Source organism: Scomber japonicus, chromosome 8 (assembly GCF_027409825.1).
Source record: "Scomber japonicus isolate fScoJap1 chromosome 8, fScoJap1.pri, whole genome shotgun sequence".
Classification (NCBI taxonomy): domain Eukaryota; kingdom Metazoa; phylum Chordata; class Actinopteri; order Scombriformes; family Scombridae; genus Scomber; species Scomber japonicus.
The window spans coordinates 20,828,435-20,856,226 of record NC_070585.1 but is presented as its reverse complement, the minus strand read 5'-3'; the positions used below and the strand labels follow the sequence as shown (position 1 = coordinate 20,856,226).

The following is a 27,792-nucleotide window of genomic DNA, read 5'->3' as shown; positions in this document are numbered from 1 at the left end:
GTTGTACTTTGTTTGTAGTGCTACTTAGCAGAGGATAACACGCTAACACAATAGTTATGGTAAAACATCAACAGACCTAGCATATACCACTGTGCCTGTATACAGTTTAATACACAGCATAGCAGTACTAACTGTTGAAATGTAGTTATTCGATGGTTTTAGAGCATTACAACACCTGCTCATCTCTAAAAATAATTTCCCACAAACTACTTTAATCACTGACCCATTTCCAGTTTTTTTCGGCGTGCCATCCCCCGTGAAATCTGCTCTCAGACAGGCTGTAGCATTTTGTAGTCCGAATTGACGAGACGGACTACAACTACCAGGAAGCGACCCCGCAGATGGACACCAGTGCGCAGGCGCAGACCAAACGGTCGCGCGGAAGATTTGAGTTGTTTGAATGGCTGCAGACAGAGGAAGGAGAGCAGGGTGGTGTTTTTAAAGTTTTAGCAATGTAGAAATGGCAGCAAAGCTAAATGTGTCGGAGTCGTTGGATTGTTCAGATTCATCGTCTTCAAACGACCAATCTGTATCCAACCGAAGCAGCAACAGAGTCGCAGAAAAAGAGAGACAGAAAAATGAGGCGGAGGACCCGTTTGTCCTGGCCCTGAAGTACTTCTCTGACGGTAAGACTCACACAAACACAGGCACGCTAATGTTAGCAGACGGTCCTAAATGTCAAGAATCTAAGAAATAGGTAAACAGACAAGGCTATAAACAACTTTGTAACCGAAATAAACCTGTAACGTTACCTTTTCTCCGAGTTCTTTAATGTGAGGTTACGTTAGCTCGATAAACTGCTTGTGAGTAACATGAGCGGAGTGACTAACAAACAGTGATGACATTGTCTGAACCGGAGCTTTCAACCATTGCATCTATATTTCTACAAATGCAGACAATTAGCTTTATTAAAAGCTCGATATCAGAGGATCAACTCGTTATCAGCCGCCAGTGTATGTGTTGTTGGCCCCTTCACACATCAATGTGTGAGAGGTTGATGACTTTGGTTAGGTTTTAGTTACATGAGAATGAGGTTTATTTTACTGTGAATCACAAAATGTGCAAATATTAGTTTAAAACCAGGAGAAATGTCATATTGTCCCAAATATTGGTTTAAAACCAGGAGAAATGTAACATTGTCCCAAGAGCTGCTCTCTGTGAATAATAATAATAATAATTATAATAATACACTTTATTAATACAGCAGTTTTCAAAATAAATGTACAAAGTGCTTTACCTACCACAAATAACAATTATTTTCATTATTGACCAATCTGTCGGTTGTTTTCTTCATTAATCAGTCCATAAAACTGTGAAAATCCTATGGTTAAAAACCAGAAAAGGGATTTGTAAAGTGTATTAAAAGCTTGCAGCAACTTTAATTGCAAAAGCAATGTTTTGATCTCACAGATCTTCCTCAGGTGTTGTCAAACCACTATCACAAAGTGATGTGATGATGAACATCTATGAGAGCGAAATGTTGCTTTTGTAATTAAAGTTGCTGGGAGCTTTTAATACAGTTTGCAGATCCTTTTTCTGGTTTTTGCCTTCAGTTGATTTTTGATACAGCACCTGTGAAAGTTTTTGGATGTGTGTACCTCACACCGTGTATAATCCCATGGTGACATCCTCAAATGTCTTGATTTGTCCCAACTCAAATATTCAGATTACTGTTGTAAAAGATTGTTAATTTTCCTAGCAACTCTACTCCCTGCTATACCCTGACTCTATAACTCTGCTTTACTGCAGCCAGCAGGCTCGTGAACTGTGGAGTCCTTTTCAGACTCAGCTCCCGGCCAGTGGAGGTTAAATCCCTGCAGCAGAACAGGGGACGTTAATCCAAGATTTAGGAGCAGTTAGAAGCAGCTTGCCTGAGGATCTGAGAATATCTGGCTAGTCGGGCACCAGCAATTCAATGCTGAGCTCTCAAATCTCTGGTGTCATTCAAGAAATGTTAAAACAGCAGTAATATGATCGTGTCTCCCAGTATTTGTTCAAAGCTAAGCAGCTTCGTTTTGTACCAGCTGAAGGAATGAGATCAATTTATGGCTTAAATACAATGAATTACACTAATTGAACTGTGATGATATAAAAGCGTGCACAACCTTTTTTTTAAAAAAAATGGTTCACAGTTGGATAAAGACACGATTGAATGACTTTTATAGCTTGTTCATCAAATGAAAGATCACTGTCAAATATTTCACCAGGGTTTCCAGCTGCAGGTTTGACATAGGTAGACATTGCAGCAAGATGTTTTTGTACAATTGCGATGGATTTTGGAAGACCAGTACATAAATGTGTGTGTAACTTGCATAACAAGGACCCTGAAAAATTTGATTATGTGTGGTAGCATATATACAAAGAAGAAGAGAGGGGTGAGGATGGAGCCTTTTGGACCACGGCAGGTCAGACGGGGGTCAGACTGAAAGATCTATTTAATAACTAAGATTTGGACCAGTTAAAGACAGAAAACCTGAGGCAAACCCACATTTAAAGGTGACCCAATTCAAAAGAATAGAGCCTTGTGATAGTTCAGGCAGACATGGGAGTCAATTTATAGTCACATGTCCACAACCTGCTCCTCTCAGTAGTCAGTATATATAAACATTTGTTTCTCGGTCAGTCTTCAAACGACAGCATCAAGCCTCCTCCTAATATTGTGTGTTGTGGATCTCATGATCTCCGTCTCGCTATCTCACACTCAGATTTGTTTGAGAGCATCACATGAGGAGAATCCCACCGCCAAACCAAAACACATGTTGTTATAATAAGTTGTTAAAATCTTGATGTGAGGGTCCTGACTGAAGTGATCAATGGTGTTGTTTTGCTCAGCTGAGATCAGGCAGAATTAAAATCTGCAATAAAGGCAATATTGTTTGTTACTTTGATAATGCCAATGTTTCTGTGCTATGACATGAACAGAAACCAATTGATATCATTTATTTTAAAAAATCAACTTTGAGTAAAAGTGTCTCAAGAGCAGAACGCTATTTATAGTTTATAAAATAGTGGAACCAACCAACACTGTTAATAAGCTCCTTAATAACATTTAGAAAACTGGCTGGCACAACATATAAAGGACTTGAAGGTTTTAGTTTGTCAATTAAATCATGTTTCAGATTATGTTGCTTGCATATAAGAACTTTTGCTTGTCTCTTTTGCAGCAAACATATGCATAGCTTAATTGGGAAAAGCTAAGTTACTAATTATTAATGGTATTCTCAGTGAATCCAGATGATCAAAAGAGAGCCAACTTGATGCAGGTCTTCTACTTATTTGCGGTCACTTGACCCTAGATGAGCATCACAGAAAAAACCCTGAACTTGTTGATATTATTTTTTTGTTGTTGAACTTTGTCTTACACGCTCTGATGTGACGTTACCTGTCTCTCTCCTCTAGTTGAAGCGGGTACTCCTCTTAATGGCAATGATGATTTTGAGAAGAACCTGGTGCTTGTGGAGAAGGTGGCCTACAGTCGAGGACTTCCTCCAGAGGCCATCTCTATCATGCTGGAGTTTGCGATGAGCCTTCGCATGGGTAAGACATCACAACAGCTGTGGACCGTGTATTTAGTTTGGCATTTCCAGCACTAGGGTTGGGCCCTGGTGTGTGGGCCATTTCTGCAAAGTCTCACACTCTGCAGAGCAAGCGTACACCTTGGGGTGGTTGCCACTTTATCACATGGCTAACCTGAAAAGAAAAATGTCATCTTTAACCCTCAAATGGTAAATGGACTGTACTTGTATAGAGCTTTTCTAGTCCTTATGACCACTCAAAGCACTTTTACATTACATGTCACAGTCACCCATTCACACACATTCATACACTGATGGCAGGGGCTACCATGTAGGGTGCCAACCTGCTCATTAGAAGGAAACTAACAATTTATACACATTCATAAACCGTTGGCACAGCAACGGGAACAATTTGGGAGAAGTATCTTGCCCAAGGACACATCGACATGTGGACTAGAGGAGCTGGTAATCGGAACTGCCAATCTTCCAATTGGTGGACGACCGCTCTACCTCCTGAGCTGCAACTGGGCAACTTGTTGCAGTCGCTGTATCTCCTGAGGCAACTGGCACCAGGAGATAGATATATATATATACATTTTTTATACCTTAATAGGAGCAACGTTTCCTAGTGGAGATACAACTCATAAAATCCAAAATATACAAAATATTTCTAAAATTATTTGTGGAAATATTTACTTAGGTGCAAATAAGATAACTAATAACATCAAAATAAATAAAAAGAATAATTATAATTTTCCACTCCTGCCTGTTTAAGGGTTAATTCACACCAGTCAATTTAAAGCCAAAAAAAATCCCCTAACTTCCCCCATCTTTTTTCTGTGGGTGGAGACAAGAGAACCCAATACAACCTTCTCCACACAGAAAGTCTCCTAATGGCAGATGGGCTCAAACCGCCCCTCACTGTGAGGTGCCAGTGTTAACCACTGAGTCACTCTGCCAGACAGGCCATTTGGTCATTAGTGTTTTATTTTCACTGTTAAATTGACAGGATTACTGGAGCCAAACATTGCTAATGTAGTAGTTATGGTTTAATAGGATATTAGTATGATGTGAGCACATATTTTTCAACAAATGGAAACAAGAATTGTCTAGCAGTGTTCATTGATGTCTGTATTTTATTACAGCCAGTCTCCCTTTAGTTGATTTTGGTCCTTTGTTTTACATCATTGTAGGAACGACTCCAGTGGTGCGGGTGCTGAAATGTCTGATTCCTGCTTCTGTGGTCCCACAAGACGCCATTGTCCGAGCAGTAGTTTGGCTGGGTATCAGCAAAATACCTACTGGTACACAAGTAAGTACAAATAATTGATTGTCGCAGGGCTGATGTTCAGTATTAGAAATAGTTACCTGCTTTATCTTATTGTGTATTCTGCATCATAGGTATTGCACTTGTGTGTTTACATAAATGTATATTTTCCAGGTTCTTTTCTTAAAGTGGGTGTTGACCATTTTTGACATGATTGACGCAAAAGACCAACTGAGGGCTGTCTATGGCTTCATCTTCAGCTTTGTGACAGATGAAAATCTGGTAAGTGTAATAAGCTGTTTATTAAATTATGGTGGTCAAATGTCTATTTATTCATTAACATCATTAGACTACATTTCTATTTGTATTTCTGCTCTATTTTTGAATAGACATTTCCATTTGTCTATAAATACTGTGCTGATTTCATAAATAAAGGTTATTTTTTGCCTGGCTGGAAAAAGGGATAATGAGGCTGAAGTTACAGACTCATAATTAGGGAGCAAATCTGAAACTGAAAATTGACTGATAGCAAATTCATCCAGACAACTTGTGCTGCCAATACTTGAGTTGTTGTTGGTTGGCATGTGAATTCATATCTTTTTACCAGTGCAATAAAATAACATTGTAATACTGTAATGCAATATGAGACCCACTGACTGTTGAGATTTGAAGTCATTATGTTTTGTCTCATTGTTTCAGTGTCCTTTCATCTGCCACCTGTTGTACCTTTTGACCAGAAAGGAAAGTGGTAAGTCTAACATTATCACACCTGAGATATGATATACATTGATGCTGCTGTCTCCAGTATTTTCCTCATTATTTCCCTTTTTACTTTTCTCTTCACTTTTCTGAACGTTAATGACCGCTTTGTTTGTTTCGTAATTGTAGTGCGAGTATTCAGAGTAAGAAAGCTGCTGGATCTGCAGTCTAAACTGGTAAGCATCCTGCCTGGTTTGAAGTCCATCAGAGCCATTTATCAAGGCTATTAAATAATTTCTGTAATCAATACAGAAATCTATTCAATGATAAATGGCAGGATCTGTTTGTTTTCTACACTGCACATATCCTAAAGTTACAAGTTACAATTATAACATTTATTGTTATTAAATGCTGCTCTTAGGAGACTACTATGGAAAAAAAAAAAGATGTCAAAGATGTGTTGTGCTGAGTATGTTGATGTTCTTATTTCTTCAGGGAAGGCAGCCGTTCCTCCTGCATCTATTGTCACTTTACAAAGTTTTTTGCCCTGAACTGGTGACACTCTCCATTCCATCAAGAATGAGGGTTTGTACATCAACTGTATATACATACGTACATGTGTACATATAACAACAAATGAAAGCAGAGAAGGAATTGTATGTTTTCTGTTGTCTCACAGAGTGGGTTTAGGAACCACAATTCTCCTTGGAAATCAGCATTGATTACTGTACAGAAGAGAAATGGGTCCCAACTTGCCTCCAGTATCAGCCAGGCTGTCACATTGAAGGCTAAGACCAACTCTAGGAAAAGGGTAAGGAAGTCTATTTAAGTTGTCAGATGTACTGCTTACTCCTTCTCAGCCCACGCTACCGCTTTACTTTTCAGTTCACATCATGCTGCAAGGTAACGCTGTGGCTTGCCACTCCAGCATTCACGTGTAGGCTCTGAAGGTTTTCTCCAGGGGTGGTAATGTTTTCAACACTCTTGGCTAGTTTGCTGTGCTTAATGTTGAAGTACAATTGTAGAAAGTGTCAGAAGGTAATAACAAATACAAGCTCTGTAGTAGTAGAGCCTGGTTGAAATAATGGTCAACCAATATTGTTGACTGATATTAGCTTATCATAGATATATCAGCATAGCGTATGTTGTAGGATATGCACAAATATGTTGTAATGTTTCAAAGTTATAAAGGCAGCTTTTTATGTGTTTGGTCCTTTTTCTTTATTCAAATTTAATATATACCTACAAAAATATTTTTTCAGATATTTTAACCCAAACACCTCGATATTGATATTGCAGCAATATTGTAGATATGACTGTTGACGCTTTCACAAGTTGTTTACACTATTAAATAAAAAATCATTAGTAATGTGGATATAATGACAAAGTGGGTAAAAGAGAACAGCTGGTAAGTTCAGAAAATTATATACTCAACTGTAATGCAGCCTTTAAAACCAGGAAATGACAACTCTGATGACATATCACGATATTACGATATCCAAAATCTAACAATATGTTGTCTTATATCACAATATCAATATAATATCAATATATATTGCACAGCCCTAATATTTTATAAAGATTATCAGCCGATATATTGATATCCAAATGTTTTTTACTCCTTGGTATTGGTATAGACATTGGTCTCAAATATGCAGTGTAGGTCAGGTGTTGTTCCTTCGGGTATACATTTGTAGTTCATCTATTTTAACTTTACTTTTACTGTACTTTCTCAGAAACACTGGCACCTGGAAATACCGGCACTGAGTTCTGCAGTCAATAAAGAAGCTCAGACTGAGCCATCTCGCAGAAAGGTGGTCCCTCTGGTGCAGCTCCAATCCTTTGCTCAGCTGCTGGAAAATATGCACCGTGTAGAGGTAAATTCTCCAAGGACAAATGTTCTGAATTTTACATCTGTGAGGTGCTGACACTGGGGCTACCTGTGCCCCTTTACTGTCTTCTTTACCTCTGTTTGCACTCTCAGCTGTTCCCAAAGCCCAGACACACCTGGACTAGAAACGGATGGAATATCAAATAAGCATTACGCATGAAGATCATTAATATTTATGCCGTTAGAATGCCATAACTGCGTCCCATTTAAACTGTGATGCTTCCTCACAGCCACTAGGTGGTGCTGTGTCACTGTTATAGTTTTCTATGCAAACTATAAGATGCTACTAACAATTTAGTCCTAGAGAAAACACATCAGAAGTGGCCTAGGCCTGTAATTTGTGTATTAGATTACAGCATGAACCAGTTTTACAAGTGCTTAGCTTTGTTTTAAAAACAGGCCTTTTTTCCTTTTACAGACATCATCAGCAGTTTATCTAACCTCTGAGTAATGAAACCAAAAGACCTGAGATGAGATGTGTCTGAGTAATGCTTTGGAAAAGGTTAAAAAGCACATTTTTATTTAGTCATTTAAAGAGACCTCTCCATAAATGGCCTGCAGATTCAGTGACCTGATAAACTAATAGAAGTCATTTTAAACGGCTTGCGGACATTTATGTGTCGTGCTACATAAATTCATCACATTCACTGCCCACAAAGCCGACGTGAGCAATAAGGCCTTTGTATGGTGAAAGCGTCAACTGTGAGTATAGCCATGAAGCTCCACTTTATGATGTGTTTAGAAAGTCGGCCTCATAAAACTATTCTGCCACTGTTGCTGGCAAAAGATGGTTGATTATTTCTCTCATCAGCAGCAATCCTGGTGTCAAAGGCAGAGTGGTGCTTTCTCAGTTTAATGATACAGTTGCTTCGTAATTATTAAAGAACTGAGCTGTGTCCATTCACAGTCTGTCGTTCCCTTGTTCAAATTTATTTATTGTACTGACAAAGTCTCCATATTGGGAGGCAGCTGTTCATGCACAATCAGGGACTGTATAAACTATCTGGTGGGATGGAAGAAATGTCCCAGTGCTGGCTTTATGGGGATTACCGGATACTGGAGAATTAGCTCAGTAGTGGAATGATGGCCCACGCAGCTCAGTGAAAAAAAGAAACAAGTATCAGTTGCTTCTTATTCTGTAGTAGGTAAACAGATTGATTTGAATCTGATTGGGCAACTAATAACGCTGACCAGCTTATTGATTTTCATGTTTGAATTTTTGAAAAGTATCAATTTACTCAACGGTTCTCTGTACTTTTATGTATATATAAATATTTGATTACATGGGCTCCTCAGTCATTATTTGTCATGTTCTTACATGTATTTCGTCATGTATTACTCCACCAGATGCCAGCTCAGATGGGCTCACTGCTGGGCTCCAGTCTGGCACTACAGTACCTGGACTGTGTACAGGATGAGTCTGCCCTCCTACGCCTCAACTTCTGGCTAGGCTACGCTCTTCACGAAGGTGAGTTAGAACGGGCGGAGCAACTGCTGTGATATCTTCTTAAAGCAAAGCTGACCTTGAGTTGAACCCCAATATTACCTAGTTGGCATATCAAAGGGATTCTTAAGGGTTTAAAAGAGACTGTAAGGGCTCTCGCTTGTGAGGATGCAGATAATCTGTAGTCTTGTGCTGTTTTTATTTTACTCCCTTGACTTTTACACTCACTAAATACCCTTTTTGCTGTTTTTGTTAAGAATTCTTGTTCTGCAGCGATGGAGGAGCTTCCCAGAATTCAGAAGAGGCTCTACAGCTTTTGGATAAGTTGCTATCTGCTCACCACTTTCTCCAGGTGAGCCTCGCTCCTCAGGCACTGATAGCTACCTCTCTACTTCACACTGGTTGTTCACGCTTTCCTGTATTCATCATTTTGCACCCACACACTCCTGTGTCCTAATTAGTAAAATCACAGTCAAACATTGATTTCACATTTTTAATGTGTCACATTTTCTGTTCCAGGAGGGGTTTTCCAGTTCAGAGGCTTTTCTCTACAAGTTTCTCAATGTTTGGGACGGATCCCTCCTCCGCCCACAGATCCTTGGGCTGCTGAGCAACATTCCTGTTGTTCCAAGTTCACGTGAGTTTTGCTTTCAAGTCAACCACTTTTATGGGCTGTCTCTCTCTCCAGTCACTGTACATTTATGTCTCCCCATCTCTGTCATACATACACACATACATACAACATTTAAAATCTAAATTTATGACATGTAAAATGAGGAAGAAATATTTGAGATTCTGCACTATTTCTAGGTTAGCAATCAAACTTGAGCATATTTGTGGCATTGACTAAATTCACTCCTTTGTACAGAAAGTCAGATTTCCTTGACTTGCAGCATTGAAGCATGTGTTTGAACTTTTTGACCATAAAAGCCCAAATTTGGTGGCATCTGGTCTATTTTAATGCCATTATTCCGTCATATACACTAATCTTAGTTACCATTATTTTAATTCATTTGTCTACTGTGAATATGTAGTGAATTATTATAAAGGAGAATTAGGCTTCTTGCGCATTTAGAACCATGCATATTCCTGACTGACAACTTTTGTAATTAAGAATCATTAGACCTTATCTTATTTTTTATGTATTGACACCTTCTCTGTAAGGATAATCAAGTCATGCCATAATGATGGTTAATGTATTGTTTGAGTAGAAACATGAATGCACTCCTATTCTAATGAAAAAAACAAGGTTATTTCAAGGGGGAATATGTTTTTAATCCCACGTCTTATCTAGTCCATGCCCAAAATAACTCATGAAAAATGTGAATCACTGAACTCATATCCTGTTAATCTACCGAATCAGATCAACTTCTACTCATCTTCATCTTCACTATCATCATGAGTGTGAGGTTGAGGCACAGCCTAGATTGTCCTCATATGACACAGGCCTGTTACTGTGACAACATTGCCTGTTTTAGTGTGTGTTTCAGTGTATCTTAGAGATGACTCAAGATGACAAAGCTCAATGTAAAGGAAGATAATTCATTCTATTCTTCATAGAGCCCATAAAAATCTCGGTGTATAAGGAAAATCAGCGCTTTCAGTGGACTTTTAATACGTACTGCACAGTCGTCAAGTTCTGCCTACAGGGTTTTCAGAAGTAGCCCGTGTAATGAGGATGTCCCCGGTTTGTGCAATCAATGCAGCTCTTAATGTGTTTTGTCATCAATTATTTTGCTAATATATGTCAAACAGTGAGGATAACGCCCCACTCTCTACTCAGCAGGACACAACCTCTCAGCTGAGCGCACACACACACAGTCCTGTAGAGAGTGCGGAGGCGGGACTGATACAAACAAATAGGCATGTTTTTCTATCATCATGCTCGCATTGCAGTGCAGTGGAGGCTAGTGGTTGTACATATACACGCATAGTGAATCATAACTTGTTAATCAAAGCTATTATATTGAATATGTTTATTAAAAGCTCTGGATGACTCTGAGATGGATTTGATTTACTCATCAGAGGCTAATTCAAGTAACTCAACCTGCAACCAGTGTTCACTCGTTATGAAAATGGCCTGTTTCCAGCAGACCATTGCTTACTAAGTAGTATTATGATAGTGGGAAATATTGCATTAGCACTAAGTAAAAGTGTGACAAATGCCATTGTTATTCTAAGCAAAGAGAAAAGGATGGGATGTCTCAGCATCAAATCATGGCTGGACTAAAGGTTTCTAAGGGGGCATGGCATGGAGTTCTAAAACATCTAGCAGAAACTGGATCAATTGCAACCAAAGCACGAACAGGCAGACCTAAAGTGACCACACTATCAGAAGATCAATACATCAAACTTAGCTCCCTGAGAGATAGAAAAACAATTTCATCACAGAAACTGAATTTGCTAAATAAAGAACTCAATCAGCAAAAGTACTGTCAAAAAAGAGACGGCTGTCTTGTGGTGGTCTCAGAGGATGAGTAGTGGTTTCTAAACCATCTCTCAGGAGGGGAAAAGACCTAATGCTTGTGGTGGGGTAACAAATGACATCATTTCACAGTGGATGACGGAAAAGAAGTACTGATGAGTCCAAGTTGAGATTTATGGCAGTAAGAGAAGGGTTTATGTAAGGAGACGAACAGGAGAGAGAACGATACCACTTGTATTAAATTGAAACGTGGTGGTGGGAATATTCATGTCTGGGGGTGTTTTCCCTCCTCTGGAGTTGGACACCTACACAAACTGATTACACCCTGACCAAGGAGAAGCACCACTCGGTTATTCAGAGACACGTTGCATCATCTGGTTTGCTTTGTGAAGAAGGATTCATACTGCAGCAGGATAATGACCCCAAACACTTTTCACTCAAATTATTAGGTGATATTATTATTTATAATGAAAGATTAGTGTAACATTTACTCTCAAAAGTGGTCTCAGACTTTTGGCCCCCACTGTACATTACTGCTTTCCTTTCTAACCTTGCTGTCCCCTTGAATAAAATCCAGGTTCCCATGTTAGCAAGACCTGTCATGTAGTGCATTGATTTATGTTCCTTGTACAACTGTAATCTTCTGTCTCCTCCACTTCAGAAATCGGACGGCTTCTGTTTGAGCCCCTCATGCAGCTCTTCTTCACGTCCTCGCCCTTTTTCAAGGTAGGATTTCTCTTTGATGCATGTGTGGAAGCCACTGATATTGCTCTTGCTACAGTATTTAGATCAGGGAGCCACCTGAAAGTAAATTAAAAGTGTTTATCTCATGTTTATAAAGCACTGTAGTCGGGTGTGTTCAAATTATACTCAGCCTTTCTGCTTGTGTTCATCTGTTTGTGTGTGGCTAGTGTGGATTGATGGAGTGCCTCAACAATATGCTGCTGAAGTGGCTGACCTGGCACTCGGTGTACGCTCTGGAGGACGATTTGGATATCAGCCTCAACAGCCACACCTCCATGTGAGTCTCACCTGTACTTCCTGCCACTTGTTTATGCCCACGGCATAAACAAGCAGTAGGACTGAAACATTTTGTGAAATGACTTAGAAAAGTCCCTGTTACTCCTAATCATTTCTTACAGACGTTATAAAAGTTTTACGGTGTTGCCTCAAATTTTATTTACTGTGGCTCAAGGGTATGGAAAAAAGGAATTCTCTGAACATGAAGCAAACATTACATATATTCTTGTTGACTTACCTGTTTTAGATGAAGTTCAGTAAGTTATTTTTAAGTTAAGCCTATTAGTGCAATACTTTTGGACTGCATCACTCATATTTTGGGTTAAATCTTGACTGAACTCAGTTTGGTCTGTAACGAAGCTTTTACTTTTAATTTGAGCTCATGATGCTGCAACAGAAGCTAAATGCAGAAGTGTGTATTGACATGTCATCTCCTTTGGTTTTGACACCCTCAGTGATTCCAATCATACAATAAAAACACATCTCTAATAATCCAAATGATTTTATAGCTTCCAGTATTAGGGCTGGAGTGTCAGTTATGTTTAAATAACTGCGCTGCACATGTATCGAGTCCTCGTGTCTAATCCCTCAATAAATGATCCAATAAGTGGTGAGATCCATTTTCATTCATGGCCATTTCCAAACTCACCTCTGCTCTTTTGGCCAGTACTAACTCAGATACTAGATGTAGAAATAATTGATTGTGGGTTGTGTTTGTCTTTCTTTTGTATTATAATGAAGTGCCACTCTGGTTGATTTTGGTGTTTTTCATCAGTCACTAAAAGAGAAATACTTCAAGAGGGAATCAGTTGACTGGTGTCTAACTTAATATCATTCCTAAGTGCTAATATTCTTGTTGATGTGTGTGTCTGACTCTGCTCCGCTGTTTAAAAACCTTGGGACAGACATAGACACCTCGTTGTCCTTTTCCCAGCACACCAACTCTGTGTACAAGAAAGCCCAGCAGCACCTCCACCCACTGAGGAAGCTTCTGACTTTTAATGTCAGCAGGGAGATTTTAGCCCTGGTTTTCAGGACATTAATTGAATGCATACTCACCTTGAGCATTTCATCCTGTTTGATGCTCTCACCACCAAATATAAAATGAAACTCTCCCACATTACTAATCATGCCAGCGAAATAATTAGTTCACCCCAAACTCCTCTATCTGAACTGTACACCTGGTCAGTGATCAGGAAAGCCCCTCTGATCAAGCATGGCCCCTCTCACCCCGTCACCCCCTCCATCAATCCTTCCAGTTACTGCCGTCAGGTCGATGCTGCAAAGTCCCACTGGCATGGAAAAACATTGAAAAGAAAAAACAACTTTTATTCCCTCTTCATTTATCACCCTGAACAAACTAAAAATAGGCGCTGTCCTTTGTCCTGTTTAACATTATTCCTGTCAGTTGTAGATTTAAATGTTTGTGCTTTTAAATGTGTATTGTTGAGCCTTGTCAAAGAAAAAAATTACTTTGCGACAGAGAATTAAGTTATCTTATCTTATCTGTCTGTCCCAGAAACATGACTCTGTCAGGATTTAAGGACTCTGTGATGGAGCTGGTGCACTTTGTGGGCCGCCTGGCCACAATCAGCCTTCAGCTCGAAGGCTGTCACTCCCTCCTCTTCAATTTCATCTTGGACTTCTATGAGACGGTAAATGAACTAATGCTGGAGATTGAGTGTGCTTTGTGACTTTGTCCGACCAGATGAAGTCTATGCTCGAGTTATTTCAGGTGCTTTAGTGTAACTCTCAGTGTGCTTTAATGATGGATATGCAGAACCTGAAGGCTGTTTTTATGTTAATCTGCAGAAGTTTAACTGTTCTCATCTTAAATTTGATCTGAGTATAATTTTAAGACATCACAACTAGTTTGGGAGCCAGTCGTGGTCCAGTATACAATTTACTCAAGTTTAATATGGAAATTTGAAGCCTCCAGTGCAGAATGGACCTTACAGTTAAATAGTACACAAGCACATTTTGTGTTCAACTGTTGAACTAAATAAAAAATGTTTGCCTTTCATAGATTCTTAAGAATTTTTAACATGTTGATTTGACTTTTTTTGTGGATAAAACCACATCAGACAGGAGTTATTATTCCAAACAGAATCTTAAAAGATGTCTGGAGGCAATCTTTAACCATGAAATGTTCCCTGGCCAAGACGGCACCACCACATAGAATAAAATATGAAAAGAACAATCAAGAATCGCGTAACAACTAAGATCAAAATGGTGAGGTTAGATGGACAAAATAACAGCAATACATATACTGTAAATAATATAAAAACAACCTACTCCATGCAGTGGCTTGATGATCATTAGAAATAACTACATAAAATGGAATGATCACAGTATTACGCACATTAGGAACAGATAGGGAACACATAGTTCAGGAGTATACACAGTTGTCTGAAGCCTTTTTTGGAACAACAAAACTGTATAAATACAATGATAAGATGCCAGGAATAGATTAATAGATCGGTGTGAACCAGCGTCAACAAAGCAGTCATTGTGAAGACTTCAGCTGTGACCCATACTGTATGTCGGAGTATCTTTTCACTCTTTACTCTCTGTGGGGAAATTTCTCTCTCTCCTCTGTCAGGTGTGTGACATGTTTCTTAAGTATGGACTCCCGCTCATAGTAATGCCACCTACTGGAGTCTTCTACCCTGCCCTGTTAGCCACTGACCCTGTGAGCGTGGACAGACTGGCCTACATCATGTACAGGTGAGGATGTGAGCCTGCCTATCTCAACGCATACGCTAGCAAATACACTTAATGTAGAATTTCACATGCTTATACATATTTGATGATAGAACAGAACTGAAATCAAATGGCTTCACTGCACTTACATGTTAATGTATGATTTATGATAATGAGAAGCTAAGAGGCAATATACTTAAGCCCTCCTCTCCTTTTTTATGTAGAATCCGAGCTACATTTATTACTCCAGGCTTTAATAACACAAATCCTTTCAGTGTTGGCTAATTGACTACACCCTGGGGTTCTGAAATAATTTTACCAAAGCTAAGCGAAAAAATGCCATGGCAAAAGGAAAATTGGAACATAATTGCTTTTTTTTTTTTGGACGTACCATAGGAGTTGTTTTCCAATTAATTTATGATCACAGAGGTCACAGCTCTTTTCACTCTTTCATTTTTTGTTCAGGTACAAAGTGAACTTGACATCAGCCAAGAGTCAAGAAAAACTCACGGAGGTAAAAACACATTTTTTTCTTCTTGTCCACAAAAGCACCATGTACCATATTAGCTGCTGGTTTGTTTATATATATATATATATATATATATATTACTATAATGAGCTCATATAACAGTTATCTTATGCATTTTCTGTCATCATTACTTCTACATTTTAGCCAGGTTGTGTTATTGTTTTGATTTTAAATCTTCGTTCAGCTCTTTAGTAAAAACCCCAAGTATCTACATACAGCTGATAACCTTTAAACCCAGTCAGATGACGAGTTAAAGAGGTGTTGATTTTAATACATCTGCCACTGTGAGCTGTGAATTTACAAGTACATGTCAGGCAGCCGCTATGCTCGCCTGAAAATGTCACTGGCACTTTTTATTAGGAGGTATGGAATGGCATGCAAATTAATCAGCACAGTAAACTTCAGTGAAATTCAGAAGACATGCAGAGCGGTTTAGCTGAACTCTTTCTCCACCTTTCTCTCCCTTTTATTCTGTTTTTTTAGCAGGCATTTCACATCAGCCGCCAGACTTTCCGTGAATTCAACAACTACTTGGTCTTCATGGTCAACTGCTTGTGGAACTCTAAAATGATTCATATAGGCACGGATATCCAGCTGGGAGAGGAGCTGCTGCTCAAGAGCAATGTACCGCAGTACTGGATGAGCTTCGACCTCATCCACCACCCGGCCTTCATGAACTACGCTGTCGACTTTCACAGAAGGGTGAGCGTGTGGAGTTTAGGATGTCATTGTTTCACCAGGCTAGCATCACTGTACGTTAAATAAGTCCTCTCCTAAAGGTCTGTGTATGTTTTCAATGTGGAGAGTCGCTGCAGTTTGGTTAATAGGAAGGACAGGCAAGACAAGGAGACAAATGTGGTAATGTATCTTTCATACAAGATGCATTAATACAGAAGGACACTTTATTATTAATGGGCGCATGAGACGTGGTTTTCATCATGGTTAATAATACAAGTACCTTTTTTTGGTTCTGTCCGACTGCAACATCTAGCAGTGATCTTCAGAGATTTAACAGAGCGGGCTGACAATGAATATTAATGTTCTCTCTTTATCAGTGTTGGCCGGGGAGGAAGGACATGGACCTCAATTCCATAAAGGTATGAGAGGTCTCCTTTTTTTTCTGCATTCATTATAGGCTTCACATGTAGTTTGAGGTGTGTCACTCACATTTAGGAGGTAAAAAAAAGAGATTGCTTTGATCATAGAAATCTTCAGATGTGTTAGATGTAACTCTCTGGGTTTTTTTCAGCATTCCAAGCCATGGGGCTGGTACCTGGAGTATCTGTTCACTCAGGGCTACGACGGCCTCAAACAGTTTGTTCAGTGCAACATCAGCCGGCAGCTGCCAGCAGGCGACGGTGCAGGCGACGGTCAAGGCAAACTGTCCACAGATGAGAGGTAGACGCCCAGCTGAGTGGAGAGGAAAAAACAACTTTTCGCATCAAACCATTTTTTTAAAAAAAGACTTGTAAATATTTGATCTCTTCTTTCATCTTCAAGCAAGCTTCTCGTCAGCGATATCTGAGTATCTTTTTTATGTATATAGATTTATTTGTGTTTATCGTGTATTTTATAGAATTGTCCATTCAGCAATAATAGTCCATAATGCCCTGGCGGTGACTTGCCGGAAGCAGTGCTGGTAGTAGGATCCACTTCAATGAGTACATGTTTAACAAGAGAGGATGACATGTTGCAAAAAAAAAAAGTGACAAAAACTGAAAAGAAACCATCTAAATGTGTTTATCTTTTAATTACACACAGAAATAAAGCATTTTGCGACTTACAGACCACTTAATATTTAACAGAATACTAACAAATGTTTTTTTTAATTGTTGTCTTTCAGTGTTGTTTCTCTTTTCTTTTTGCATCACAGAACAAAATCTTCTGTTTAACATCTACTCACCAACATGGAAACAGCTACTACACTGAAAATGCATTTTTTTTAAAGCTCACTTGATGTGTGTTTTTTTTTTAATCCTCTTGTACAGCTTTCCGTATGTATCTCCTGGGATTCTTGCTAACTGTTAAAAATACATCAAATCAAATAAAAATCAAACTGTTGTGTCATGACAGTTTTACAGGACATTGGTTAAAGTGTCTGAGGCTTTCGGCCTGTGTCAACCTGAGTTTTGCCTCCGTCAGTTGACGCCAATTTGCTTGAGAGTCTGTTCGATGGATAAGTGTCCATATGTATCGCAGTCAGTGGCTCTACCATCTGGAAAACAGCATTTTGCTATAATTGAAGGACCCATCTGGATGGTTAATAGGCCCCTGGCTCCTCAGCTACTCTTGAAATTGCTCGATCAAATCACAGCATGCCAGGCATTCATTGATGAGCTTCCACCGAGATGTACTTTCACAACCCAGAATATGACAAATACATAACTGTAACTGTGCTTCTGTTTGTATATCATCCAGATTTCATAGAAACAACACGGATGACATAAAATGATGTTTCCCAAAGTGATATTCAGGGACTCTAAATACCCAGAACAATAAGAATAGCCTAATATAATTGTCTTAGGTCTGCAACTAATGACTCTTGTCATCATCAATTGAAATATTCTTTTTTTTTAAGTTAATGCATAAAATTGTGAAATGGGCAGTTCAAGCTTCATCTATTTGAAAGCAGTTTTTTTGTTTGATTAATTTACTATTTTTCCCCCCAGCTCTACAGTAAAGAGAAACATGTATCTCAATGCTATGATGTGTTTCAGGGCGGATATTTCCAGTATTACCTTGCTCTATTACATAACTTCCACATGACTTATTAATGCTTATTATTTTTTAGATGTGTTCATATTGATTGAGAGAACTCAGAACTTAAGCTTTAAGGAGAAATATCTGAACATCACAACTTTATTAAGGCGAGTTTTTCACAACCCTGCTGTCAAAACTGAAGAAGCCTCTCAGAGAAGATGTGCTCTCTCTCAACCTTGAGCCAAATTTCACCCTGACAGTAGTTTGACTTCAAACCTCCCTCCTGCAGCTTTCATGAGTCGCCAGAGCTATGGATTTTTTTTTTTTTTTTAATTCCTTCTCTCTTCATTTTATTACAACGTCGGCTCTCTGGGTTATATTCCTTGTTACAGAGGAGTTAAAGCCAAACAGATGATGTGAATGAGCGGAGCCACCTTAAAGCAAAACCCTCTGATGTCAGCGTCAGAGACACACCACGCTGCGCTGCTCCGCCGTTTCAAATCTTCATCTCCGCTGCTGCTCTCCTCACTTTCTTCAGCTCATGCCATCGCTGCTGTTGTATCTGCGGGAGTAGCTCATTTCACCCGCTTTCGCCAACACATTCAATTGAGCTGTGCCAGACCTACCTGAGCCAAATCTTCGCCGCAGGGAGAGAAAGGTAAGATTGTTGTTCATGGATTTTTTTTTTCTTCTTCTTCCCTTAAACTGGAGACTGTGTGTGTTGGTTGAAGCCGGTTAACCTCACATCCAGAGCAAACAGAGGAACATAATGTGACAATGTGACATGCCTCTTAAACCGCCTTTGGGTTACTCCTGTGCATGTTCATGAGGAGATTGGTGCTTGTGCTGCAGTTAGGATACTGAGCATCGTCACGGCCACAGTTTGGCAGCTTGTTTTATTTATTTATTAATTTTTTTTTCTGAAGCAGACGACATCCGTTTGATGCATGAGGTTTTGCTTGATGAGCCTCAGGATAACTGTGTGTGTGTGTGTGTGTGTGTTTGTGCTCTGTGGCCGGTGTCAGAACAAAAGGTGCGCAACTGGACATTTTGGCAGCAATTGTGCGAGAGCATTTAAAGCCCACCTCCTGTTAACGCTACAGTTGTGTCCGTTGTTCAGCTGAACGGTCTGAATGAGCGTGATTACACAGACCACTTCCTTTCATCACTAACTGCGGATCAAATGAATTGGATCCACTGGCACTAAGTGTGCGCCCCGGAGTCCGCCGGTGTTTGCGCTTGTGTTGTGGAGCCCAGAAGAAAAGCAGATATTTCTCTGCAAGTTTCCCTGCAAGTCTGGCTTCCTGCAAGGGAGGGAATAAAAGAGCATTTTTATGGCTTTTCTGCCTCATCAGTTTGTATTGGGTGGAGACTGACTTGTGATGGCACTCACTCTGAGGTGTTGATCCGGATTTGAACTCTGAATGTAGCGAGTAATTATGGTTACAATTACACGGTGTGCGTCTTTAAGCTCCGAAAAGTCTTTTAGAGGGCCCCAGGACGCGCCACAGTGTGGGATGATTTAGGGAAATATTTGCAGAGAGGAAAGTAATCCTGTCTGGACGTGACAGCAGTATAGTAGCCTATAATTTAAATCATAATGCAAACAAAGCTGTATCCCCACTGGCTAAGAAGACACAAGATCTAAACCTGATATTGGTTCCAGTATGATAGACAGTGTTGAAATTTGACAACTACATTTAGCCTAAAGATTTCACATACTGTGAATGTGATGTTTACTTAAATATATATATTTTGACCAACTGACATATAAATGCTCTCTCTTTTTTTTTTTTTTTTTTTTTTTTTTAAATCTACAACTATGTGTTTATACTTAATGTTGACGCTGCAGTTCCAAAAAAATGACTCTCGGTCCTTTTAATGTCCCTTTTACGGTAAGGCTGGCAAAATATTCGAGCTGTGACAACAATTTACCTGTCTAAATATATTAGTTCAACTCATTAGTTGTACATATGTCAGTGCTGTTATGCTCAAATGTTGCCTGTATGTTCATTTTGAAGAGTCTATCAAACAGAAATTCCCTTCATAAAAATATAATCGTCTTGGTTTTGAACATCAAAAGCATCCCTCTCTCTTTCTTACCAGTCTGGATTTTTTGTATTCTGTCATCTTTGATCATAAAGCCTGGTAACTGTTGGCGTTCATGGCTCAGTCCAGGATGAAATTGAAGGTCTCTGGAAGCTTTGAATGGTTTATTTTGCTATATATAAATATATATATCTAAAAAAGAGCAGAATAATGTTTCCATCCCACTGGGAGCATGAAGTGACATCCTGCCTCATGGAGAAATTCATCTTGAAAATGACTTTTATGTTGTCATTCTGCTAGACCTTTCAGCATTATCAATCTGCATTCATTTAAAATAGCTTCAAGTCATTTTCATGGCCAGTAATCCTCCAGTACCTAAACTCAAAGATAATTTTCCTCTGCACCTAAAAGCATAATGTCAGGATTTTCTTCAAGCAATCCAATTTGACGCAATGACAGGACTGCATGTCTTTTTGATCTCTGCAAAACATCTGAAAGAAGGGTGAAAAATAGGGGGAATAATTCTACAGATCGTGGATTTAATAATGGGTAACATGCGGTGTGATGACCATAGCAGCTTGCATATTGTGTGTGGTTCTTTGTAACCAGATTTGGCAGAGGGAGACTGTTTCTTAAGGCTCCACACAGTAGTGAACTATAATTGTGAAAGACGCTAAAAGGATTACGAGGATGTTCCATTGTCACTGCCTCTCTCTATCTACATGCCTCCTGGTCATGTTTTATGTTATGCATTTTCAACACTCCTCCCTCCAGCTGTGTTTTTGAGAATATAGATGAAATCGTACAGAATCTTTCCATTTTAATATCCTTTATTTACCCCATAGAAGCCACAGCAACTCATTTCAGATAAAGGTTTAGGCGTTTTGCCGCTTTGTGGACTGTTATTTCTTTTCTCAGTTTTGGGAGCGTGTGAAAGGTTAATCCTAAATAGACAAAAACTTCAAGGCGGGAGCTGGTTTCTTTCATGGTGTGTTTTCATCTCATCTGATGAATCCTAAACATGTATTTTTAGGATTGCATTATTTATACTGTTATGTAGAGAGCAAGCTGTGTTAAAGATTGTCTCGGGCGTGCCTCCCTCCCTTTTTTTTTAATTCAGGAGAGTGATCTGAAAATGTCATTCTCTGTTAAAGTCTGCCCGAGGTCTTCAGTAACTCTAGCAGAGCGTTAAGAATTAGCATCTTACCAACTATGGTGACATTACATATTCTTATTGTGAGTATTTTTTATAATTTACAATGAAAAGGTGACGGGAGGTCAGAGCCTGTGATTTCATGTGAGCACGGTGATCATGAATAATTAGTCAGGTCTCATATGTTTTTGCTTCACAGAAGGAAAAACATCATGAGTATACAAGCCGTGACCTCGTGGAGTCAAACTGGTCAAAATGCCGATGTGATTTAATTACACCTGACCCCAGCTGTGACCTTATTGATGCCACCTTGCTCCCCAGCAGGGCAGATGAAGACCTCCAGTGATTTGTTTTTTTCAGATTCAGCATCAGTTGGGAAAACTTCATTTGTGTTTCTAGACTTGATAACGGAGCCTGTGTGACTCAATATGTCTCTATATATAAAGGATCATGTCTGTTGGTGATATTTGTCTATGCTGCCCTTCTTTGCACTTGTATAATTAGCAATAATGTACAGTATTCCCACTGGAGTCTGCACACAGCAGAAGAGCTGCAGATATCAGGCCTCATTTTCCTCCCTTCAGAAGAAGCCATTTGTTGCTAGTCACTCTTGCACTGTATGAAAAACAACAAAACTAAAATGCCTGTTAATCCACTGAGTTTGTATCCCATGACACGTTAATTAGGTTTAGTCAAATTTTCTCTGTTGTGTCATTTCATCTTGCCTCAGTTTGATGCTTCTGTGAAACATCAAACTGAGGCAGCCATGCATGCAGAGAGGATTTCAGACTGATCTGATGGGATGAGTGTGGTGGTGTTTGTAACAGCATAGGCGGTTAGCGCAATTAATTAAGTGCTGGTTTCTTTTATGGCTGAGTTACACTAATGCTTGGCTTGCTTGTAATCAATCTATTGAAGCAGAAACTCCAAAAAATTGTACCCTACAATCTTTTCTGCCATATCCTGGTCCTCTGGGATATCTGCTTTAGCCATACTAGCGGCATGGCTGTAAGGGATAGCAGTGTCAGTCTGTCAATGAGTGCACCACCTCAGGCCAGACAGAAGTATCCACAGCTATTGGGAAGATTTCTATTCAATTTTGTAAAGACATTCATGGTGCTAAGATGACGAATTCTATGTTCAATGTTAGAGATCCCATGACTTTTCCGCTAGTGCCACCAGCAGGCTGATATTCATGTTTTTGAGTAATATGTATTTAAAACTACTTTATGGATTGCCATGAAATGTTGTACAAACTTTCAAGTCCCCCCTCAGGATAAAATGTAATAACTTTGTTGACCACTTATTCTTTGTGCAGACATCCCAACTCTCCCAGAAGTTCCGGTAGTCTCCGGATAGATCGAAGATGATAGATAGAATCAAGAGTGTGTTGTAGAGAGTGACTGCGTGTGTGTGTGTTTGTGTGACTATCAATGCAGCGCGTGTGAGAGCAAAGTGTCCTGATAGCTCTGTGTTGCTGCTTATTAGACCAATCGCACCCCCCCCCCCCCCCTTCCCCTTCCCCGAACGGCCCTCCCTGAAATGACTTTTTGCAGGTTAGGATGTCTGCTTTGTGTTACTATTAATTAGTTAGCATGCTAACACGCTAAACCGAGGTGATAAACTGAGGTAGACATTATACTTGCTAAACATCAGCATGTTGAGGTTAGCATTTAGCACAAAGCTTCACAGAGTCATTAGCATAGCTGTGGAGCGTTAGAGTCAGTTATAGTTGAACTGAATGTGTATTTGATGTTTTCTTCGATAATATGGGAAATTAGAAGTGTACAGCTGCCCTGAATGATGACTCTGAAAGGCAGAGTGAAAAGTAAGCCATCATAGAAGGGTGGAGAAGGGTGTGATATTGTTTAACAGCATAGGACAATGCCACATATTTTCAGACAGTCTCCCCTGGATGACATTCATAGTGCATGGACTTATACACTGTGAAAAGTGACAGAAATGTTTGGGCAATAGAGAGAAGTTAAAGTTGCAATGTGTAGGATTTAGTGGTACGGTTGCAACCAACTGAATAGTTACTTGTGAATATTACATCACAGTTCTGCCAAGTCTGCTCCACTAGATACCACTAAATTCAACCTTTTAAAGTCTTCTTACCTCCACAGAGCTGGCCAATCTCATTGAGAAGTGGGCGTGTGTGTCGGGATATTTTGATGTATATTTATATTTGGAAAGTTACAGAAATATCCGACATTGGAAAGGTGTGTGGGTTTCGGAAGCTATTAGACTGTCTGACAAGCAGTTCTGATGGCATAAACTGGTGTAATGCTGGTTACTCTTAGTATTAACTATTAAATATGTAGATACTACAGTAATGACACAGGTAAAAGTACAGGGACAACTTCATCAATTTGTCTTGGTCTACTTTAGTTACCAACAAACTCAGTGTATGAAATCCATAGTCTTATTTGCAATGTATCATTCTGCCATAAAGTCGTTTTTCTTTAAACCCTAGACAGTAAATAAAAGTAATTCAATATGTTTTTACAAAGTGACTGCACATAATCCTCTAGTGTTCTTAAAGCTGGACCACCTGCTACAAACAGGTCAGAACAGTGTGATGTGGCTCTGTATTTGCCCTCTTTTAACATTACTGACCACAAACCTGCTGTGTCTGGTGCATTCACAATTCCTGTTGAACAACAGTGCCAGCGGTCACAACCAAACACCCCAGGCCTTGCTGGAATAAATATATCTCAGTGTCTTGTCAAGTGGCTGTCCCTCTCGAGACCTAGATGCACGGATAGTTGTTGTACACCTCGGAGCATCATCATCCCCAGTTCTGTGGCCGTAGGACAGGTGTGCTCAGTCAAGCAGGCTGCAACAGTCCCATCATCTCCCTGCACCTCTCCATCATCCCCACCCTGTGCCGAGAGGTGGCAAAACGGACAAATGGGGAAAGAATGGATATAGAAAAGCAATTTGCTAACTCCATAAATTCCTTCTCTTGTGGTACCTATCCTTGGCCATAGGGACTGCAAGCTATTATTTAGAATCTGGTAACCGATGCTTTCCTATTAACATTAAATGGGTTGGTGTCTGCAGGTTGTCTCCCACGACACGTTTATGCTGGTTATTTACTGCACAGCACTGCAGGCCTTGCTCCCGGAGCTGCTCTGAGGGCCAGCTCACAATGTGGACCTGTGTGGTAAGGGTGGTGGTGGGGGGAGCCGTGTCCACTTGTGTAATTTACATTTTGTCATTTTGTAATTGACGGGGGGGGGGGTTGTTGTTACTGTGTTAGAAAGGAGATGTGGCATATGAGAGAGTGCTAATAATTTTCTGTTAATCTTCCTGTCAGCTTGTTTGTGAGCCCCACTAGGGATGGTAGTGTCTGTTCAACACTTTGGTTCAGACTGAAACAACCTTTGGATGGATTGTCACAAAATTTCATACAGGCATTTCTAACTTTGTAACTATCTATCTCACAGCATCATCATTTCAGAATGTCAGTTTGTCCAATACTTTTGTTTATGGTCAGCAAATCCAAAGGCATTCCCATGAACCTCAGTTGTACTTTATGTTTAGTACTAATTAGCAAATGCTACCATGCTAAACTAAGATGAGGATAGTACAGACTTAAGAATAAGCTACATCAATTCATCAACTAGTTGCCAACAATTAAATGCATGTCAAACTATTTGGAACATCCATTAATTGTTTTCATTCTTAAGCAAATTGCAAATGCTCTGATTCCATCTTCTTAAATGTTTCTTTTGTGAAAGTAAACTGAATATTTTTGGGTTGTGAACTGTTGTGGAAAAAGACATTTGAGACAAGGTGACATTTGTCACCTTGGGAATCAGTGATCAATATTTTTCACAATTTTATAACATTTTATGGACCAAACAACTAATTTATTAATCAAGAAAATAGTTGACAGATGACTTGATAATGAAAATCATTAGTTGCAGTACAAAGGACTGAGTCTTTCAAGTATCCCCATGGGGGGAAAACTGTCCTGTAAAAGTGAGCACACACATTGTCCACTCATCAGGCAGAGGCGCAGTGGGCTATAGATGTGATGATATTATTTCTTAATCCTGTCAGCATCATGTTAGCGATGCTGTCTTGTTTGCTTTTCCTTTTGTCTGCATGTGTCAGCATGTGGGACAGGGGTCTGACTAAATATTCACAGCTTGAACATTTCTGCTTTTTCAAAACATCGCTGGATTAAACCTGATTTCCCCCCCTCACACAGCACCATCTCACAGTGGATGAATGATGAAATGTGTGTGACAACTGATTAAAACTGATTTTTGTCTTATTAAAGATAAAATCCTTCATTTACTTAAAGTTGCTTCAGTTTTTATATGAAAACTTTTGCTTAGTGGTCAGTGGAGGCAGCAGTTTTTAATTCTATCCCAAGTTAAAAATAAATCATTTAAATGCAAAGCTGCATCTAATTTGTTCAAATGGATTCTAATATACAGCTTTACAGGATGGATCTTCAGCCTGTATTAGACCCTGGTCAATAGCATTACATCAGCAGTCCCCTACAGCAGCTCCACTCTAACTGGAGTTAATGGCTCCTGCACTGACTTCAACATACTTCTTTTGGCTGCTGCTGAGTTTCCCTGGACGCAGCTTCTTTTCTGAGCTGCGTCAAATACTTGAGTGCAGCTATGCTATTTCTCGTAAATTGTATCGCTCTCGTGTCAGGTCTGGTTAGGGGTATCACAGCATCTGCTCTCCACTGGTCACACTCCATCTTCTCCACATGTGCTAACACGCCCCAATTAAATCCGACATGTTCTGATGTTCTGATTAGTGCGGCCTCGTGAGAAGCAGCGAGACCTCGGGTGGGTTCGATTGATTGATTTATTTAAAAGGGTCCCCATTAGCTGATACCCATGGCACCAGCTGGTCTTCCTGGGGTCCGAATCTAGTATGACACAGTCATCATAAACATATAGAGCATCACATTTATGTTGCATTATGTTCAGCTATCACTCGGTTACTCAGCTCCATCTTGCTTTAAAGATAATCCATGTTCACATCGTAAAATTCATGGAGCACGCTGTTGATATTATACAGAGTGTGTTGTGTTATGTTGTGTTATGTTGTGTTGTGTTGTGTTGTGTTGTGTTGTGGCCTTGGCGAGCACCTGAGATGGCGCTTTGCATTCGTTCCCTTTAGTTTTTAATTTCCTTCTTTTGAGTGTCAGGTAATGGGATTGGCTGGTTTGCATAACTGCCACAAGTCTCCTGGTTTCACATCATTTTAGACACATAATTATAATGTATTTATGGCAAATATGAAATCTCTCCTTGCCATGTTCAAGGTGATGAACTCATTAGAAATGACTCCCAATCTCCCTACCAAACCCCCAAAACCCCACGCCTCCTCCCACATCCCCCATCTAACCTTCAGGCTATTGGAGAGAAAAAGAACGCACTGACTGTTTTCTGGCAAGTCTTCAAAGCAGGTGTTACTGAACATCTCTCTTTGAATTAAACATTTTCTATCTATTGTCTTAGGTGGTATGTAATATTTAAGTCTATGTGTCTGAAGGAATTAAATGTATAAATGAGATCATAATCGACACAATATTATAACACACACTCAAGGGCTCTATCTCTTGTTTCTAATTTTGGCATTTGGTTTTCTTTCCCAGCTGCTGAGGTTATGTGATCTGACTCGACTTTTAAAATTCTTGGGGGAGCTTCTCTCCTCTCCCGTTTCACAATCTGGCTTAGTCCATTATTCACATTGTATTATTATTCGCATTATAATAACAGTTTACTCACTCGCACCACTGCACACGTTGCAGGGATGGGGACCCCCTGTAATTACAGTTTCAGAACAGCAGTCATTAGTGGAAGCAACACAAGCTTTAACTCTGTCATTTCAATAACAAAATAAACCTTCTGTGCAATTTCCTATTCTATATGACTCCGTGATGTCCCTTTACAGCATTGACTCTCAACAATATGGTACAATATGGTACACACAACTGTGTATAATTAGTAAGGTATAAATGCATAACAATCTGATAATTGATTCATCATTAATAAGTACTTCCCTAATAACTCCTAATGTGGAGGATTATAATAGATAATGATGAGTTATTAGAGAACAAACCGTATTAATGAATGATCAGGTAATGATTGTTTCATAAATATATCTGTGAATCGATCATATTGACCACTTTCTCATTCCTGATTAGTAGTCCCTCATTACTGTTTTACAATTACTTACGCTTTTTCTTCTAATGAGGCTGAAAGTACATATAACATCTAAGTGGAAATGTTCGAACACCAACATGCTTTTTGGGATGGTTTGAATTATATTGTCGTCAACGGTTTATGAAGTTTTATTCTTAAACTTTTGTAACAACAGAGACTAAGAAACATTATTTAGTGTGGATTGGTCA

General features: G+C 39.4%; 1 protein-coding gene across 1 annotated transcript; it reads left to right on the top strand.

The window, feature by feature from the left end:
- The first annotated feature begins 442 nt into the window (after positions 1-442).
- cenpi (centromere protein I) lies at positions 443-17,606 on the top strand. The gene is made up of 20 exons (XM_053323968.1): positions 443-626; positions 3,400-3,537; positions 4,709-4,827; positions 4,957-5,064; positions 5,482-5,530; positions 5,671-5,717; positions 5,977-6,066; positions 6,161-6,292; positions 7,218-7,358; positions 8,720-8,840; positions 9,074-9,168; positions 9,336-9,453; positions 11,903-11,967; positions 12,153-12,262; positions 13,781-13,916; positions 14,864-14,988; positions 15,430-15,478; positions 15,977-16,195; positions 16,549-16,590; positions 16,743-17,606. Exons 1-20 carry the CDS (start codon positions 461-463, stop codon positions 16,893-16,895), a joined length of 2,223 nt encoding a protein of 740 aa, XP_053179943.1. The 5' UTR covers positions 443-460; the 3' UTR covers positions 16,896-17,606.
- The last annotated feature ends 10,186 nt before the right edge of the window (positions 17,607-27,792 follow it).